Source organism: Olea europaea, unplaced genomic scaffold (assembly GCF_002742605.1).
Source record: "Olea europaea var. sylvestris unplaced genomic scaffold, O_europaea_v1 scaffold1856, whole genome shotgun sequence".
NCBI lineage: Eukaryota > Viridiplantae > Streptophyta > Magnoliopsida > Lamiales > Oleaceae > Olea > Olea europaea.
Genome location: NW_019236343.1, coordinates 126,286 through 146,122, shown reverse-complemented (window position 1 = coordinate 146,122; position 19,837 = coordinate 126,286). Strand labels below are relative to the sequence as shown.

At 34.6% G+C, this 19,837-nt stretch overlaps 2 protein-coding genes, 1 long non-coding RNA gene and 1 other non-coding gene across 6 annotated transcripts; 3 read left to right on the top strand and 1 right to left on the bottom strand.

Moving 5' to 3' along the window:
* Nucleotides 1-3,567: 3,567 nt before the first annotated feature.
* On the bottom strand, nt 3,568-3,647 carry TRNAL-UAG. Its single transcript has one exon. It is a non-coding gene; the product is annotated as a tRNA-Leu (tRNA).
* A 736-nt stretch (nt 3,648-4,383) lies between these two features.
* On the top strand, nt 4,384-5,513 carry LOC111378704 (glucan endo-1,3-beta-glucosidase-like). Its single transcript, XM_023001930.1, has 4 exons — nt 4,384-4,593; nt 4,702-4,742; nt 4,838-5,072; nt 5,350-5,513. Exons 1-4 carry the CDS (start codon nt 4,536-4,538, stop codon nt 5,376-5,378), a joined length of 363 nt encoding a protein of 120 aa, XP_022857698.1. The 5' UTR covers nt 4,384-4,535; the 3' UTR covers nt 5,379-5,513.
* Nucleotides 5,514-6,727: 1,214 nt separating this feature from the next.
* LOC111378707 (mitochondrial inner membrane protease subunit 1-like) lies at nt 6,728-9,511 on the top strand. 2 transcript variants are annotated; one of them, XM_023001944.1, is made up of 5 exons: nt 6,728-6,887; nt 6,966-7,190; nt 7,605-7,715; nt 7,975-8,033; nt 8,163-8,513. In XM_023001944.1, the coding sequence occupies exons 1-4, from the start codon at nt 6,768-6,770 to the stop codon at nt 8,020-8,022; spliced, it is 504 nt and encodes a 167-aa protein (XP_022857712.1). In that variant the 5' UTR covers nt 6,728-6,767; the 3' UTR covers nt 8,023-8,033; nt 8,163-8,513. The 2 variants fall into 2 exon arrangements, with proteins under 2 accessions (XP_022857712.1, XP_022857711.1); XM_023001943.1 differs by lacking the exon at nt 8,163-8,513 and adding an exon at nt 9,150-9,511 and having other exon boundaries at nt 6,729-6,887.
* A 7,638-nt stretch (nt 9,512-17,149) lies between these two features.
* Nucleotides 17,150-17,978, top strand: LOC111378703. Of its 2 annotated transcripts, none has more exons than XR_002699902.1 (2): nt 17,150-17,202; nt 17,296-17,978. It is a non-coding gene; the product is annotated as an uncharacterized LOC111378703 (long non-coding RNA). The 2 variants fall into 2 exon arrangements; XR_002699903.1 differs by having other exon boundaries at nt 17,276-17,978.
* The last annotated feature ends 1,859 nt before the right edge of the window (nt 17,979-19,837 follow it).

Here is a 19,837-nt window from a genome sequence, read left to right as displayed (position 1 = left end):
TACTGTTGTTGTCATCTTGTGTCACTGGAAAATTTTAGAAAGACATATTAAATGGGTAGTCAATTTATAATGAGCCAAAATGGGTAGACATATTAAATAGGTAGTTAATTTATAATGAGTCAATTTAAAATGAGCCATTCATCTTCTCCATTGAGCCAAAAAGAGCCATTCACCATTTTGGCTCATTATAAATTGACTACCCATTTAATATGTCTTTCTAAAATTTTCCAGTGACACAAGATGACAGCAACAGTAGTTGTGGAATTGTGAAATATAATGTGTTCACGATATTTTTTCTTTATTTAACTTAATTATTTAAAGTATTTTCAGATTCATGTCGCTGCTACTGTTACTTATGGACTAAGTTGATGGCGGGAAAAAGGGGTGAAGTGTGTGAGGACAATTTTATCCTTGTTTATGGAAAGAAAAAGATATTTTTGTATTTAATAAACGGAAAAACTGACGGAATATGGACGGAAGGACGTCCAGCGCAAAGAAAGGTTGAAATGAGGGCAAAAATGCCAAAAAATGAAAGGTATGGACGTTTTCCACAATAGACTTAAAAGATAGGGACGTTTTGTGCCAATTACCCATTGTGAAAAATAGGCTCAATAATTCAGCCAATATAAAAACTACCCCATGTTTGTCAACCATTAAAGTAGGTAAATGAGTGTTGCAATAGTAAATTTTCAAAACATGGGTTTAAAAAGTGGGAAAAATGGTTTTAAATGGACGTGCGAAATATTTTTTCGTCCAAATATGTTTTAAAGGATACCAAATGGGAAGCGGGGGATTTTCTGGGAAACGGACCATCCAACTGTTCCCTCCTGATTAGGGCTCGGCACTGTTGGGTAATTTTGCCATATTCAAAAAATTCCTTCAACCGTAAAAGCTAATTATAGATCCCAATCGTCTGGGCAATGCAGAGACACGCCCAATTTTTCTCCTCTCTCAAGCAAGTGGAAAAAAGGCTCAAACTTGAAAACCACTCATCATTGTCCTCGGCTCTTCCGCCGCCGCCGCCGCCGCTGCCGCTGCCGCCACCGCAAAATCAAGAAAATATCATCAATACCGAACAAACAGATTCTCTTGGTTCCCCCATTTACCTCGACTATGACCCTAGCGCCACCACCACCAATGCAAACACTTCATCCCTCCAAGAAAGTGAAGTCCCTCGAGAATTTCTCACAAATTCCCCTGATTTCCCACCAACCCATGATAGCCCAGCTCAAGAAAAACATTGTGGAATCCACGAACTGGTCTATCAAACTAAAGAAAACAATCTTGACGATGACATTGTGCTTTTGATGCAGCTATTGGGATTATCCCACTGTGAAGAGCCCAACAAAAGGGAAGGGTTCTTTAATGTAGGTCGTGATGATGCATTTTATGGAAAGATTATTGGGATGAAGGGCCCGAAGAATGGGAAGGAATTTGAGAGGTTAGAGGGGTGGATCAATTATTTCTTGAGCGGTGAGAAGAAAGAGCCATTCAGGTTGGCACATTTGCTTTTGTGCAAAGCTATTGTGTTACATTCAGAAAATAATAGCCATGATTTTGGAGGCTTTGAGTTTCCCTCAACTATTGATGAGTTCTTGCAGAATGATCCACCAACAGATTAGGAGTCTCCTTCGTGTTATTATTACTATTATTGCATCGTTTATGTCATGGCTATATGCAGAGGATTCATGAGTATTTCTTGTTTTATTGTATAATTGACCTTTTTTTTAAAATCATTTTTGCTTTGCTTCGTACTTGCCTTTTTAGCGTAGAATAATACGATTTCTTCAAGATCATAGTTTCTTGTTTTACACCCTGCCGAATGGCATAATCCAAATTGAATTCCTATTTGTACTCAGAAACCTCTAAGAATCTCAACTTCTTCAATTAAATTTTCTAAAAACTAGTCTCTCCCAAAGTCGAGATCATGTTAGTTGGTCAAGACACGGAGAAGCCATGATAATTAATCATATCTAGTTTCTCCCGAAGTGCAGGAATGGAGAAGCCTTTCTAATGCCTCTTGTTCTGAGGAGTTATATGATGCTAAATAATGAATTAAGCAGGTTCTTGGACCGTTCTTCACCAGTTGACACAAAATGATTGCCTAGTTGACAATCTGTCTTCTCCTGTAAACACTGTAGCCTTCTTTTGGATTCCTCGCTGTAATACCAAAATTGATGCACATCTATATTTGTAGTAGCTTTCCTCATGTATGCAAATTCTGATACTCTGATTCATGCGTAAGCATGCATTTCATAAGATAGATTTATCATGAGATAATGGCGTCAGGAAAAATTGAAAATGAAACATAAGTAGTTGCATCTATGAAATTTTACCTACGATAAGATTGAGGTTTTTCAGGCTTCACATTCGCATTCCCTGACCCACCTGGAATAGATCCAAGGGGATAGCTGTGTAAAAGATCTTGAGTTGTGAGTCGGTGAACACAAGCTAATTTTTGGGATTGTTTTGTTACGCTTGTTCTAATTGAGGTCCAAATCAGAAAGTGAATCGAGTTCAGAAGTAACATCTTGAATCGTGCTGCAACCAAAGATCAAGCAGCTGTTTGAGCGCATAACTGTTCGTTCTTTTTTATTTTATTCTATTTATTTCCCTCTTGGAATTGCTCTTTCCTGCTGGTTATCATGCTGTGAACAACCTTACTGGTGTGTAATCTAATTTCTGTGAATCAACCAATCCGACAATCCACTAAGGTAACCTATTTCTCACAGCCTCAGAGAAGTCTTGATAGTGTTTGTATGAAAGTACAACTTGAGTTTCTCTTTCTTAGATCTCGTACTTGAAGCTTTGATCAATTGAAAGAGGTCATCAGGAATGTTCTGAGGCATGTTATTGTCAGCTACAGATTTACATGTAAGATTCGACAAAAAGCCAAAACCTTTTTGTATTTTTTCCAGATTTACATGTGAGAAAATCCTGATTAGACGAATCTGGAGGGAGGGATCATTCCAGAAAGCTGGTTTTGCCTCAGATCAAAGCCTATGTGGGAGCATTTGAATCACAATTGTCTGTATGGAATTATTCCTGTTAGTTGTAATTGGGGCCATGTTAAAACAATGCTGTGTTACTTGGGCAATCTGGGATGCTTCCATTTTAAATTATTTTTCTGAAATTTATTGCTTGCAGATTTTGTAGTTACTGGAAAAATAGTTTGCATGAGGGGGTAAGCTGTGAGCTGACCAGAAAGGCTGATTTTCATTTTTCAGTGAATGAAAACAGAGTAAGATCAAGAACTTGGAGGCAGGAGAGCTTCTATTACAACCACATTAGGTAGATTCACCTTTGAAAACGATTTGTACGGAGAGAGTGTTTTGTGAAAGCTATGATACGATGAACTTGGATTTTAAGATCTTTAACCGTGTTTTCTAGTGGTGATCAGAAGCAAAATAATCGACTTAAGAACAGAAACAAAAAATGATGAAGATTTAAAAAAAAAAATAAAAAATTATTGGTGTTTTCTAGCAGTGATGAAAGTAAATTAATCTACTTGAAAACAGAACAGAAAATGAAGACTGGAAAAAATTGAACGTGACAAAAACAATTGGGTGACAGCTGTGGGATTTGAACCCACGCCCTTTCGGACCAGAGCCTAAATCTGGCGCCTTAGACCACTCGGCCAAACTGTCTCGAATGGAAGTAATGGGTAACAATTTATTTATTTAAATCATATTTCGTTTTACTAAAAATCAAATAATTAGTAGGTTTTGAACAAAAAGTGTTGTTGAAAAATTGATGGCGTCGTAAAAATGTTATGCTAAAATTAATTGTTGACTTTGACTTAAACTTTTATCAACTTTTTCAACTAAAGCAAATGGAGGCTAAATTTTATCCCCCTTCCTCCTTTTTTTTTTCCTCCCCACAAAAGCATAGTTCTTATCATTTTTCCAAATAGGTGACTCTCAAGGAGCCACGTAGGAAATGCACATGAATTTTATTGATATTTATGTTATGCTAGACTTTACTCGACGTTGTATATTGAGAGTATCGAACATGGTTTAAACTTTCCAATATTACTACTGTTGAAATTGTGCTACCAACCCATTCAAGAAAATATGAAGAGAGAAAAAAATGACAACGAAAAGATGGTCACAGGATCAAAAAATTGTCTAATTAATTAATAAATGAAAAAAAAATTAAAAAAAGAGAGTAGAAACTAGTGCAAAATTAATTTCCATTGAAATATACGTTTCACCTAATAGCACAGCACATTTTCCGCTCATTAAGCCAATTACTACAATTTTTTCATAATAACAAAACAACCTAATACCTATATTAAATTAAATAATCATAAAGACCATTATTTCATATTTAATATTCAGTTTTAGATGTAAAGACTTTTCATTTTTGGGTAAAAAATAACCAAATAGATGGTATACAAAACGATACCCCTGAAATAACTTGGTATTCCAACAGAGATCACATGAATTTCTTTGAGCTATAAATTCAAGCATTCTCTCACTTTATTTTCAACACATATCTTGAATATTTTGAGTTCATCACACAATTCTGCATCCATGTCTAACTCATTTCCAATTCTTGGATCCTTTCTCCTCTTCTTGTTCGCCATTTCAGGTATATTTCTTCAAAATTTCATTTTTCTTGAGTCGATAAAGCTTGAACTGTTAGAAAGTGTTACCAGTCTTCGAGACGACTTAACTGAATCAATTTTTGTTATTTCAGGTGGAAGTTTGAGGCCTGTAAATGGACAAGCACCTGGACAGGTAATTTAGAGGCAAAATATAATAGAAAAAGCAAAGTCTTGTTAAAAAGAAACAATTTCTTGAAATAATTAGGAAATTTTCGTGTGAATATACAGAGAGTTTGGTGCATTGCAAGGCCATCGACATCAGATCAGGCACTGATAGATAACATTGAGTATGCATGTGACATAGTAAATTGTAGCATGATCCAACAAGGAGGGCCCTGCTTTTACCCTACTAGTCTGATAAACCATGCCTCAGTTGTAATGAATCTTTACTACCAGAAAATGGGAAGACACTACTGGAATTGTGATTTCAAGAATTCTGGTCTCACTGCTGTCACTGATCCAAGTAAAGTATTATATCCAGTTTGTCCCTCCCCAAGCTGCCCCTTTTCTCGTCCCAGTCCCACTGGGGAAGGGGGTGAATTTTTCTTTCGATAAGGTTAAAATTGATATTTAGTTCAAAAGAACGTCTTTTGAACGAAAAACTTTATATGTATAATCCTTTTCGCTTTGACTATGAAAAAAGGGGCTCTTTAAAAAAAAAAAAATTCCATTTAATTTTGTTGTTCATGTTCTGATTATGGATATTAATGATCTTTGCAATTTTTTTAATGATCTTGCAGGCTATGGTGACTGCAAATATGAGTGCTAATTTGGAAGGATACAACATTTTCTAGGATATTTTCTATTACTACTTTTTTCATCATTTTGCGTTCTGAATAAGTAGTTGTAAAGATTCTATTTACTTTCATGCATTTTATATTAATAAAATTGTAGTTAAGGAACTTGATTTTCTTGGTACTGTTATTTTCTATATCTTATGCTGCTTCCCTAGTGCTTGAAATAGGATTTGTATTTTCTACCCACCGCTCTCACACACTTGACTTTGGGAGATTTGGAGGGTGAAAATTGAATTGAAGGAAAATGGATGGATGAAAAATTGAGAATGTAAAGACGATTGAGTTTGATTACTTTGGAAAGAAACCAGACTTAATAGTATTGATATTCATGAAAATTCAACCTTTAACTGGATTGAGCAATGGACACTGTCAACCAGAAAAGGATTTGAATGAGAAAAAAATAACTAATTGATGGTAATCTCTTCATAATCTTATCCAAGAGAACCCAAAAAAGAGATTTCTTTTTCTTTATTTTTTCTAAGCAGAAAAGCAATTTTGGTTAGAAATATTAAATGCAGTCTTGGTAGGTTGTATACAGATCAAGAAAATTTGCTACATCTATTGGTCTATAGTGATGACTGAGGACTCCTACAGCTAAAAGGTCATTCTGATGGATGGTATAAAATTAGGCTAAGTTTGTAAATTAACATAAACCGTTTTCTTGTCAAATAAAGACTCGAAAATGAATTCATTTTCGCCAAGTTGTAAAACAGAGATTCTACTGCCATTTTCAAGAAAAACATGCCAAATATCCATCAAAATATAGCCGAGGAAGAATTGCCTTCACCCCATGGTTCTCCCATTTCAAGCACAGGGTCCCTCAAGTATTTTACTCTTTGACTTGCAACTTGAACATTCTTTAAGCAGTTCCCTGTCCTTTATGTAAATGGCTTCTTATAAAAGTAAAGAAGGACGGATAAGCTCTGAAAGGAGAAAAAGATTAGAATGTCAATAGACGTCTATTATTGAACTTTAGATCTCAATCAACCACCTTCGCCAAATCGTAGCAACTAGAGCTTCTACTATTCCTAAAAGCTGATGTTCATTGTTGGGAGCCAAAGACAATTTTGATGAAAAATCATCATCCGTACAAGTAGCTTAATTGAGAACTTATGAGAATTTAGTGGGCCTTCCATAAAATTGAAACAATAGAAAGTAGTGCTTAACACTTCTTCTGTAGTGTTACTTATGTTAATTTCCTTTTAAAAATTATTGGATCCAATGCTCGGGCTACAGTTGGCCAAGCCCAATTATGTTCAATTTCCACTTTCCTAACAAAAGTAGAATGTATTATAGTATATGCACATACGGGGAGCGGGAGAGGGAGAGGGAGAGGGAGGGAGAGAGAGAGAGAGAGAGAGATGCAAACTCTGAGGCAGTTGACACCATATGTAAAGGAGGCTCTGCAACAAACCCTCCGTGTGACCAAATTCTTTTGCTTTCTTCATGTTACAAACACGTACATTTGCACTTTCGCCTGGGTACGCATCAGCATGTTGTACCTCAAAGTACTCTCTTGCTGGAGATAAATTATTGAAGTATAAATTCTGTCATTGCAGGGTATGGGTCCCAGCATGCTCCCAACGATCAATCTCTACGGCAACTTGCTTTTGGCTGAAAGAATCTCGACCCGTTTGGGGAAAGTTGGCCCGGGTGACGTGGTCCTGGTACGGAGCCCCGAAAACCCGAGACAGATTGTGACCAAAAGAGTGAAGGGCGGGGAAGGTGACAGCGTTACTTACTTGGTGAATCCTAAGAATAGTGACGAAGAAAAGACTGTTATTGTAATTGACCCTAATTCTTAAACTTTTTCCATTATCAATTTGTTTCAGAAATGTTCTTGTTTGTTGTATAATGAAAAGTTGGTCTAGATAAAATACTGTTTAGGGTTTATGGGATTCTAGACAAATTTCTTATGTACAATCAATCTGTTTAATATTTCTTACAGTCATCTATATAATCCTCTGCATGGACAATATAGTTCTCTGTCTCTTCCAAGTGCATAATATGTATGTATAATTATATTCCTAGAGCAAGGTCCAAGTATTGGAGCATGTATTAGGCCACTGAAGAGTTGTGATTGAGGCTTCAAAGGTTGTGAATTAATATGTTGTTATCAGTTTTCGTATGTGTGTGATAAGTTTTTGCTCTTTCTAATTTTTAACCAGATTTTGGAATTACTTTTTCAATTTTATCAGGTACCAAAGGGCCATGTTTGGATAGAGGGGGATAATAAATATAATACGAAGGATTCAAGGAAGTTTGGGCCAATTCCCTATGCTCTTCTACAAGGCAGAGTTTTCTGTGTGGTAGGCAAATTTATCATTTAGCTGCAGAATTTCAGACTTCAAATTGCTTTATAGCCTTATTTGTGTTTCTTGGATTTTTTTTATACGTATTGAAAAGCATCTAGAGGCTACCTTTTAACTTCAATTTAAATGGATTGTAAACTGGTTTGAATTAGACAGATTGAATGGCTTAAGTTCAATTCTACTAGAGTTGTTTGATTTAAGTTTCATTTAAATTTCAATGTTGTGAAGATCTATTCTTGCTTTATTTTGTATGTAGTTATGGCCTCCCGAAGATTTCAAATCTATAGGCAAGGATATTCAGTAATTCGAGATCCGGTGAGATACATCTGTTTACGACCTTCTTTTGCTAATAGTTTTTACTTTATTTGCGGAATGTGGCATAGTTATGTTCATTGTAATTATGATGGAAACAAGATTAAGAGATATGCATACTTCTTTTTGCAGTCAAGCAATCTTCCAATGGCACTGTTGTGAACACGCATGGACCTAACTCTGAGTTACCATCGCGTGCTGTTCTTTAAATGTGTTTGTTCTGTTGAACATCTCCCTTTTTAATAAAGAATAAATTGGGATGAGCTAATAGTTTGGAGGCCCATGGGCTTTCATTTTTGCACCTAATAGTAGTAATTTCATAAGTAGCCGTGCAGTTTGGCTAACTTCGCCGCATTCATATAATGATTTCGAATATAATTGTATTCAGCATGTTTCGATAAAAGTTAGTTTTCAGTAGAAGGAATTTAAAAGATTCCATAAACTGATCTCAATTTGGGATATCATTTGTTGAAAAAAGCTTTATGAAGCTGTTCCTTTTTTAAAATTATAATGAGATTAACTTTTGGATGCACATGGTCCTGATTGTTTTATTGAACTAGGAAGACATGGGAATGGATTTCTCTGTGTGTGTGTGTGTTTATTTTTTATTATTTTTATTTTTTCAGGCTGGTTGAGGTTTTGATGTGGTTCCTTGATTGAATTGAACTAGATATATCAATTACATTTCATTCTATTAATATTCATGTATGTTAAGTCTTTAACTTTTTAGTTTATTTACGTGATGGACTATATATATATATTTATGTTATTTCCTTACACTACTTTTGCCACCATCACATCCCGGGCAAATGATATTGGAACAGGGTGTGTCATGTTGCATCTAGACTGCATAATGAATTTAGCATAGTTAAGGAAAGCCATGTGCAGTGTGAATGCAATCAAACTGTTATCAGATTATATGCATTACATTTCTGTCATTTACTATATGTTTTCCTACTATATAACTTTTGATGGCAAAGAAAAGTTAAAACTGATGACGTCAAAAATTCCTTGCTAATATTTATATGATTTTATTTCATTGAAATTCGATGTCTATGGTTTATCAAATGGATCAGTTTGTAAGAACTCATTCACTCCTCACTGTGATGTGTGATGCAGTTGATGATCTACATAGATATTTTGAAATTGGGTGTCCAGAAGCAAGCAGTTTGAAGGTTTTGTTCTACTTGACCTGCATATGTTACTCAGAAATGAGCATCAAATATCTTATGAATCATGTGGATGCACTATAGCAGGAAACGTTAATTTTTTTTTCTTTCTTTCTTTATCATGCTCGTCTCGTCACTGTATTGTCTTTACCGTGTTCTTCAAAAAACCCACGAGTAAATATTTATTCTTGACTCTGTGAAATGCTGGTTCAAGAAATTTTAATCCATCTGTTTCTTAATTAGTCTCCACTTGCTTGATGTAATGACTAATCTATGACAAAAATATCTTATAATAAATCATCATATCGCCCCCGTTTCTTTGGGTTTTTATGTTGTAGTAAAATAAATCATCCTTAATTGCGATGTGATTTGTCCAGTTCAAAGATTAGTGTGTTGAATTGAAACTGACTGTACCAAATTCAAGTGTGTGCACATTTTATTGTCAATTTTGTTAAGATTTAAATATTTTATTTCATATTTATTAATATTTAATGGAAGCTCTAGTCATTGGTAGGTTTGTCCAGGTTTTTAGGTATTTGTTTATTTGATTTCGTGGTTGAGTAAGTGTCTTATGTGTGATCCTATTTTATAGGAGTTGTGGTTAGTGCTAGGATGAATCTTTCTCATGTAAAGCCTATTTATAGGACCTTTTTCTTTATCAAATGGAATAACAAAGCTTTGCCATTCCAACCCGTCTCTTTTGCTTTTCTTAACTGGAGTATCAGTGGTATCAGAGCCATCAAATAGTGAAGAGTTCCCAAATAGTAAGAAACCCCAAAACAGTTCAAAAATAGCCGCATCCATTCTCTCCTCCAACTCCCCCCCTTTTTTTGAGGAATCAATGGCTTTAGATTCAAAATTTATGCAGGCAGCGATTCCATGTTTTAATGGTTACTATGACCATTGGAGTATGTTAATGGAGAATTTTCTACGGTCAGAAGAGTATTGGCAAATCGTTGAATCTGGAATTGAAGCATCGGCACCAAATTTTGTCTTGACAGATGCCTAAAAAACAGAGTTAGAAGGGCGAAAGCTAAAGGATCTGGAGGCAAAAAATTAGCTTTTCCAAGCCATTAATCGTCACATCTTGGAAACAATTCTTAGCAAAGAAACTTCCAAAGATATTTGGGATTCCATGAAAAAAATATCAAGGCTCTGCTAGAGTGAAGCGTGCACGGCTTCAATCCTTGAGAAGAGATTTTGAGACTCTACAAATGAAGGATGGGGAGTCTATCACGAGCGAATGTGCTAGGACTATGGAGTGAAGTAACAAAATGCGATTTCATGGTGAGAAGATGGAGGATGTCACCATTGTGGAGAAGATATTATGTTCCCTGACACTAGGGTTTGATTATGTCGTGTGCTCCATTGAAAATCGAAAAACATAGATGCATTCTCTCTTGATGAACTGCAGAGTTCCTTGTTGGTCCATGAATAGAAGATGAACCGAAGTTCAACTTTAGAGGAATAGACTTTGAAGGCTTCCACCTCTACTCATTTCTCAAACTCTAGAGGAAGGGATCGAGGTAGAGGAATGGGAAATCAAGGCAATAGAGATGAGAGCAGGTAGTGATGGCAAAAAAATCCGCCCTGAACGGGTTGGCAAGGCGGGGCGAGGCATTCTCGCTCCGCCCTGAACCCATCCCATGAAGGGGGAAAAAGAAGATTAAAGATAATTTTGTTTCTAGACAATTCACCCGTTAAAAATCTATTTTGAAATTGTATTTTATTATCTAATAATGATATAACTTGAAATTTTGAAAATGTAAAAAAAATTAAATGGGGCAAAAAGTTGCTTTGCCTCGCCCCGTCTAAGGCGGGGCATGTGGGCTGCGCGAGGCCAACCACTTTGCCATCCCTAGCAGCAGGTCTTTCAAAGTCAACGATGATCAATTTCAGGACCAAGGCAAAGAATGAGATCAACATTTTGACAAGTCCAAGGTGGAGTGCTTTCGATGTCATAAATTTGGACATTATCATTCTGAATATCAAACTAGGCTACCCAAGGACAAACAAAATGAAGAGCAATCGAATTTTGCTGAAAAGAAGGAAGTGGAAACTTTGTTGATGACTGTTCGAGCTAATCAAGAACCTGATTATGATGTTTGGTATGTGGACACAGGCTGCAATAACCACGTGTGGAAGTAAGTCTTCTTTTTTTTTTTTTTTTTTTTTTTTTAATAAATGAAGGCTTTCATTCTATAGTAAGTTTTGGTGATTGTTCTATTGTGAGGTGATGGGAAAGGGTGATATTGAAATAAGAACCAAGAATGGTTTTGTAGAAACAATTTCTAATGTCCTTTACGTTCCTGACTTGAAAAGTAATTTGTTAAGTGCTGATCTATTGCAAGAAAAGGGTTATGTAATCACTATTCAAAAGGGTGTTTGTGAAATCTATGATTCTACTTGAGGAGCCATTGATGTTGTGCAAATGAGTTCAAACAAGTTGTTTCCATTGAAGATAGAAAGTGTGCAATCTTGTTTGGTAGTTGAAGTAAAAGATCCTTCTTGGTTGTGACATTTTCGTTATGGCCACTTGAGTTGGATTGAAGACTCTCCAACAGAAAAATATGGCGACAGGTCTTCCTCATATTAGTATTCCTTTCCAAGCTTGTGAAAAATGTGTTGTTGGCAAACAACATCATTCTCAATTTCCCCAAGGGAAGTCATGGCAAGCAAAAGATGCTTTGGAGCTAGTTCATTCCGATATTTGCGGCCATATAACACCATTTTCTAATAGAGGTAAAAGATACTTAATTACCTTCATTGATGATTATACTTGAAAAACTTGGACTTATTTTTTTATAGAAAAAATTAGAAACTTTTTGTGCATTTAAAAGCTACAATGTCTTCCTCATATTAGTATTCCTTTCCAAGCTTGTGAAAAATGTGTTGTTGGCAAACAACATCATTCTCAATTTCCCCAAGGGAAGTCATGGCAAGCAAAAGATGCTTTGGAGCTAGTTCATTCCGATATTTGCGGCCATATAACACCATTTTCTAATAGAGGTAAAAGATACTTAATTACCTTCATTGATGATTATACTTGAAAAACTTGGACTTATTTTTTTATAGAAAAAATTAGAAACTTTTTGTGCATTTAAAAGCTACAAGGCTCGTGTGGAAAATGAAATAAGAAAGACCATTAAGACCCTCTGAACAGATCGTGGTGGATAATATTGCTCAACTGAATTTGAAGGTTTTTGTGAAGTAAATGGCATTCGAAGAGAGCTTACAACTACTTATACACCACAACAAGATGGTGTATTAGAGAGAAAAAATAGAATCATCCTCAATATGGTGAGAAGCTTGTTGGCAAGAGGGAGAATTCCAAAACCTTTTTAGCCTGAAGCAATAAATTGGATATTCACATCTTGAACAAAAATCCTACATTTGTTGTGCAATATATGACACCAGAGGAGGCTTGGAGTGGAAGGAGATCGGTTGTAGATTATTTTAAAATTTTTGGCTGCATTGCTTATGCACATATCTCGAATGGGAAAAGGGAGAAACTTGATGACAAGGGGGATAAGTGTGTCTTTCTTGGCATTAGTGAAGCATTCGAAGCATATGAATTGTTCAATCCTCTAACCAAGAAGATTGTGACCAGTCGAGACGTTGTCTTTGATGAGGGTGGGATTGGAATAGGCAGCAACCTACTCAAATTCTTTTTGACAATGATTCTGAAAGTAAGCCAACTTCAATAGTCTTTATGCCTGAAAATTCATCAGAAGCAACTCCAACAACTACTGAAATTTTGCCAACGGCAGCAGAAACTACTAATGTAGTAGCTCGATCTCTTCGTCGTATTCTAAAAAGGCTCGTATGGATGGAAGACTGTGATGTAACTGAAATTGAAGATCCAATCACTCACTTTGCTTTATTTTCAGATTGTGATCCCACAACTTTTGAAAGTACCGTCAAAGAAACAAATGGTGAAAGGCGATGGATGATGAAATTGACGCCGTTGAAAGAAATGATTCTTGGGAGCTGACTGATCTTCTGAACAGGCACAAAACCGTTGGTGTAAAGTGGGTCTTCAAAACAAAACTAAAGGACAATGGTGAAGTTGATAAGTATTAGGCGTGTTTGGTAGTTAAGGGATATAAGTAGGAATATGGGATCGATAATGTAGATGTTTTTGCTCTCGCTGCAAGAAATGATACAATCAGATTGGTGATCGCATTGGCGGCGTAGAACATGTGGCCTACTTACCAACTAGATGTCAAATAGGCATTCTTACATGGAAATTTGGAGGAAGAGGTATTTGTAGAACAATTCCTTGGTTATATTAAGATCGGAAATGAGCATAAAGTATATAGATTAAAGAAAGCTTTTTATGGATTAAAACAAGCTCCATGAGCTTGGTATAGTCGCATTGATGCTTATTTTTTGAAAGAAGGTTTTCCCAAATGTCCATATGAGCGCACACTTTTTGTTAAAATTGGAGATAAAGGGAAACTGCTCGTTATTTACTTATATGTAGACGATCTTATATTTATTGGAAATGATGGTGTCATGTTTTAAAGTTTTCAAGAAATCTATGATGGTTGAATTTGAAATGTCTGACCTTGGTATGATGCATTACTTGGCACGGAAGTAGTGCAATCAGCTAATGGGATCTTTATTTCTCAAAAGAAGTATGTGTGAGATATTTTGGATAGGTTTCAGATGAAGGATTGCAATCTTGTAAGCATTCCAATTGAGTTTTACTTGAAACTAAACAAAGATCATGAAGGGAAGAAGGTGGACAACACACTTTTCAAGTAAATTGTTGGCAATTTTGATGTATTTAACTGCAACAAGGCCAGACATAATGTATTCTGTGAGTTTAATAAGTAGATATGTGGAGAATCCAACATAAATGTATTTGTTAGCTGCCAAGAGAATCCTTCGTTACTTGCAAGGAACTAGAGATTTTGGGCTATTTATACCCTCTTATTAGTACATTTCCACCTCATCGTCCCTATGATTTACTACTTAGCATTGTCCTTGAGGAACATATCACATCATTGCATCGTTATGTCCTATTAATTATGTTGCAGAAAACATCAGGGGCACGTCAAAACAGTATCATTTGGTACATATAATTAAATGTGAGGTTTACAGTTTCTATAACCGTAATATGAACAATTTTCTACTTGTACCAAAAAAAAAAAAAAAAAAAAAGGTTGAACCCCAACCTTGAGGGCTCCCACCGCCCCGCCCCGCTTTGTGAAGGAGGTAAATCGTGGAACGTGCCCTAGCAGGTTAGGGAACAAGAGCTGCCTGTACACCGCGCCTTCAAGGAATTCAATTCCATGTCTTAGGAATCGAACTTCCACACTGCGGCTGTCAGCAAGGCGTGAGATAACCTCAATCCTATCCTTTATACCATTAGGCTATGTCGCGGGAGGCTATGTGTGATCCTATTTTATAGGAGTTGTGGTTAGTGCTAGGATGAATCTTTAATAGGCCATTTTTCTTTATCAAATGGAATTACAGAGTTTTGCCATTCCAACCCGTCCCTTTTGCTTTTCTTAGCTGGTGTATCAGATTTTTATCCAACTTAAAGTTCCAGTGTGTCCTTTTAATTGTGTGTTTGATTGATTTTATTTTCTATGGAAAATATATATATTTTTTACGGAAAATACTATTTTTTCATCGAAATTCTTACTTTTGGGGTGTTTGATTGACAAGTTTTTCATGGAAAATGTTTTTCAATTTTTGGTCACGTGATCATATTTTTCTCAAAAATAAGGAAAATATGTTATATGGGGAGAGGCGGTTTTTATTTTTGAAGTAATTTAATCTCTCTTTAATCTACCCACCAATAAAAAATGAAAAATTTATATTTTATATGTTAAAAATTAAATTAATCAAACACATTTAATTAATAATTTTCATATAAATAAGTTCTAAATTGCTTAAAATTTATTTTTTCTTTACATGCAAATTTTATGCTGACAATCAAAAAGTACGCAATTAAACCTCTATCAAAATATATAATTGATTTCATCCTAAGATTTCATGAAATTCACAACTTTTATTAATTTTTAAATTATATATTTTATCATCTTTTATTAAAATTTACTAAAATTTAGATTTTTAACTAAATAAGGAGGGGCTTGCTCACAAATGCACGAGTCTTTTCTTTTTATTTTCCTCTCTTTTTTTCTCGATATGATGATGTTATGCAAGAAGCTGCTAAGGAAATAAGCTTTAAATTTCTTGATATTTAGCTAGAAGTTGTATTATATATGCTGCACAGCACATGCATTCGCAGTGGTGAATCCAGGATTTTGAGTCAGCACGAGCGGCCATTGATTGTCGACCGTCAGTTGCAATAAAATATTAAAAATCCGTTTGATGTCCTTTATTTTTTAGCAAAAAATACATTTTGAAATATTGATTTCATGGAGAACGTGATGTTAAAAATAAGGAAAAATTTTGAATTTGCATGTAATATTATTTTATTGAAGAATGTATGCTTAAAAATAAAATAAATAAAAATCTATTTTAAAAAAATGAAAATAAGACAAGACCTAAAATTTAAATATAAAAATTATTTTGTTTATATTGAATATATATAATTCCGTTATAAGAATAAATCGTATATTCACCAAACGACATTATTGCCAAGTTTCGTATAATTTAAAGGAAGAGTATGATTTTGAATCTTTATAATTTTATTAAACCCAATAAATATAATATATATTATTTTGTTGAGTTAAGTGCCAAAAGCAATGGATGCCATAGTGGTCAGACTTTCAATGGTCGGAGTAGAAGCTCATGGTTTGAATCTCATCCAACTCTTTTCTAGTGCATTCATTTTGTTAGAAATTGTAAAACTAAAAAATTTGCACAATAAGTTAGCTGTGAAGAGATTCGAAATCGAGACTTGCAAAATGTAAATATAAGCTCTAACCATTTCAGTCAGAAGGGGATTCCAAAAAATAGAAAGAATTATTAGTAATGTAGATCTTTCATCTACAATAATAAAAAAAAAAAAAAAATAAAATTTTTGTCAAAAAAAAAAAAAAAAAAAAAAGCTTCAGTCGGATCCAACTAGGGCGACCACCCTAGCTCGCCACTACCTAAATCCGCCACTGTGCATTCGATGAGATTTTTTCAATACTAGTAAATTTTTTTAATTTAAAACAGTATTATATAGTAAAGAATTCGGTTTATATGTAGAATTTATTTTTTATTTATTATTATTTTTTTAACTCATTCGTAGATGATAGAAGAATCAAAGTTTTATTATGAAATTCATTTTCTTTCTCAAACATGGCTATTGTTGTCCATTCCTCTGCGCCCTTACTCGCCAGTACCTGGATCCGTCACTGTGCATTCGATGAGATTTTTTCAATAGTATTAATTTTTTTTAATGTAAAAAAGTGTTATATAGTAAAGAATTCGGTTTAAGTGTAGGATTTTTTTTTTTTTTTTAACTCATTCGTAGATGATAGAAGAATCAAAGTTTTATTATGAAATTCATTTTCTTTCTCAGACATGGCTATTGTTGTCCATTCACAGATGAAGTACAGAATTTTATGCATTAAATAATCCATATAGCCCTCCGTTAAAATGTAGAATTAGTTTTGAATCTTTTACACATCATTTTCAGAAAATACAAACACGTTTGGCTAATTTTAAAAAGGGGAAAAAAAAATTATCAGTGAAAATTGAAAATAAGTCACCTATTTAAACGTATGGTGAGAGAAATTATTTCTGTCTCAAGAATATTGCCAAAGGAGAAGCTGGGTGTTATGTCTAACACACAATACGTAATATAATAGGTTCAGTGATAGAGGAAATTACATAAAAACAGGTATGTAAATGTTCTAATTCAAAATTCAGGTGTGAATGTTTTTTATTTATTTATTTTTTATTTTTTTACCAAAAATCAGGTATTAATTGAATTTACCCACTTACCCCACTACAAAACCTAAATTCCCCCCCCCCTCCCCCATAGAAAAAGTGTACTGCCTACATTTTTTGGAAGAGTGGCAATCAGTGCGGTGAGTTTCTTGTCTAACTATGTATACTCTACTTCTTTTTAGCGATTTTCAATTTGATACACACGATTTTCAGTTTACAAATTGTGAAATAAGGATTTGGAACCCGCTTACCAGACTCGAGTCGGTGTGGTGCAAGCGACGATGATGAATTTTGTTGGTGGTATGGTGCAGGCAACGATTGTGGTTGTTTGGTTTCTATGGGTGTCTGTTTTTGTGAGTTTTGAGTAGATATGGTGGTTGGGATGTGTTTGGATGGTGTTTTTTTGTGGTGGCGGTGGTGATGGTGTTTGTGTGGTGGCGATTTTGTGGTGGTGGTCGTGGTGACAGATCTGGCTGTCGGGATGGGTTTTATTAAATTTGGCGGTGGTTTGGGAGAGTTTTGGTATTATTAGGGGGTTTTAGTTGGTTTTTGTTGGTTGTGAAGGTAGAGGTACTTTCGACGATGGTGGACTTGGTGACAATTTTGTTGGTGGTACTGGTGGAGGAGTTGACGGTGGTGTGGTTGATGGTGGTGGTGGTGGTGTGGTGCTTTGAGGGCGGTCGCAAGTGGCGTTGGTAGTGACAATGACGACGATGTTGGTAGCGGTGAACCAATTATTTGGTTATATTTGATCAAGTATTAAACCGTGACCTTCAAATTTAATAACTTGTGACTGAAATATAATTTCTGACCAACAATTTTAAAAATCTATGATTGATAATAAACTATGTCCTGTAATATTTTTTATTTCTGACCAATGAAATAAATTGCCCCCTATAAAAAAATTTATTCTTGATCTTCGAAATAATTTGTGATCTACAAAATTTTTGATTTGTAACCTCGAAATAATTTGTGATAAATTAATTTGACAATGTGATCAGTAAAAAAGTTGTGACCTATGATTATGTATAAGTGATCATTAATTGTATATTTGTCACCTTATTAAATTTAGTTAATAAATATTTTTAATTAATTAGCTTATACCTGAGTTTTGTATTTTAAAACTTGATACTTGAAAATTGAATTTGTCATACTTAACCCCTGACTTTTGAATTTTTCCCTAAGTAATAGGTGGAGTGGTAATGATCGAGCCCGTCAAGTGGTCTTGGTCTTTCTTTATAACTTGGACTACCAAGTGTGATTTTCCACCCAATAGCATTAAAGTGCATTCAATTACAAGTTTCCAATTAAACTAATTGAATCTAGTCTCTGTCCCAATTATTTATCATCGCCTTGAGGTTTATTTGGTATCAAAATACCCAATAAACCTTCACTTTGATGCCAAATATACTTGCAAAAAAGACAAACGAGTTTAGTATTCGCACAATGTGATTTCAAACAAAATTGAAATGTCTTATCTTTACCGATATTTAGAAGAATAAGGCAATTTCTAAACTTTACCAAGGGAAGCACTTTAGTGCCTATGTCTGTAGGGTTATACGCAGAATGAACTTTCTCAAATTTTATCAAACCATGAGACACTATATCTCCAATAAAATGCAGTTTAATATCTATATATTTACTACGTTTATGAAATACAAGGTTCTTACACAAATGGATGGCAGATTGACTATTAGAGTGTGCTATCACATTATCACTTAAACCACCTAGTGTATTAATCAAACTTCTAATCCACAATGCTTCTTTGGTAGCTTTTGTGGCAACAATATACTCAAATTCAATAATAGATAGAGCAACAATATGTTGGAGTTGAGAGTTCAAACTCATACAAAGGTCATACAAAGTAAACACATAAAAAGCAGTAGAACTTGCTATTATTTCTATCACCGCTATATTTAGCATTTGTGAATCCTTTAAGTTTCACACCCTCCACGGTAGACTTATAAACTAACCACTCATCAAAAGTGCTCTTTAAGTACCTAAGCGATCACTTTAACGCTTCTTAATGGTTGGAACCAAGTTCAGATATGTACCTATTTAACATACTCATGGTGAAAGTCAAAGTAGGTCTAATACAGATCATGAGGTACATAATAGAACCAAAAACATTAGAGTGAGACACTTTACTCGAAAAACTTTTTTCTTCTTCATTTGTAGGCAATTGGTGTTCAGACAATACAAAATGATTTTCAAGAGGCACAAAAGCAGGTTTACAATCAACATGCTAAATTTCTTCAAAATTTTAAGCATATAAGAAGATTGATGCACAAATAAGCAAGAATTAGATCTATCCCTGTTAATCTCCATGCTAAAAATCCTCCTAGCATGTCATAGGTCTTTCATGTCAAATTCTTTACTCAACTTAATTTTAATCTTGTTTACCACGGTCATGTTAGGTCCAATTAACAACATGTTTTTTGCATAAAACTAAAGATACATGCACTCTTTATTAGTGCTTTCGTGCTGGTAATACAAGTAATGATCAAACTCACACTTCCTGAAACCAATAGATAACACATAGGAATTAAACATTTTATACCACTGTTGTGGAACTGTTTTAGTTCATAAATAGATTTATTTAAAAAACGCATATGATCTTGTTAAGACTTACTTTAAAAACCTTTGGACTGGTTCATAAAAATCTTTTAAACGAGACCAGCATAAAAAAGAATACAATTTTGACATCAAGTTGTTTCAGTTCCAAGTCATAGTAAGCAATAAAAAGCAAACATGACTTTAATAGTGGTGTACTTA

Bases quoted from the DNA above. Each gene is read 5' to 3' on its own strand.
- LOC111378704 (XM_023001930.1), top strand. From the start codon at position 4,536: ATGTCTAACTCATTTCCAATTCTTGGATCCTTTCTCCTCTTCTTGTTC. The intron at 4,594-4,701 runs GTATATTTCTTC...TTGTTATTTCAG, and splicing joins CTTCTTGTTCGCCATTTCAG to GTGGAAGTTTGAGGCCTGTA. The intron at 4,743-4,837 runs GTAATTTAGAGG...GTGAATATACAG, and splicing joins ATGGACAAGCACCTGGACAG to AGAGTTTGGTGCATTGCAAG.
- LOC111378707 (XM_023001943.1), top strand. From the start codon at position 6,768: ATGCAAACTCTGAGGCAGTTGACACCATATGTAAAGGAGGCTCTGCAA. The intron at 6,888-6,965 runs GTACGCATCAGC...CTGTCATTGCAG, and splicing joins ACATTTGCACTTTCGCCTGG to GGTATGGGTCCCAGCATGCT. The intron at 7,191-7,604 runs GTAATTGACCCT...CAATTTTATCAG, and splicing joins ACGAAGAAAAGACTGTTATT to GTACCAAAGGGCCATGTTTG.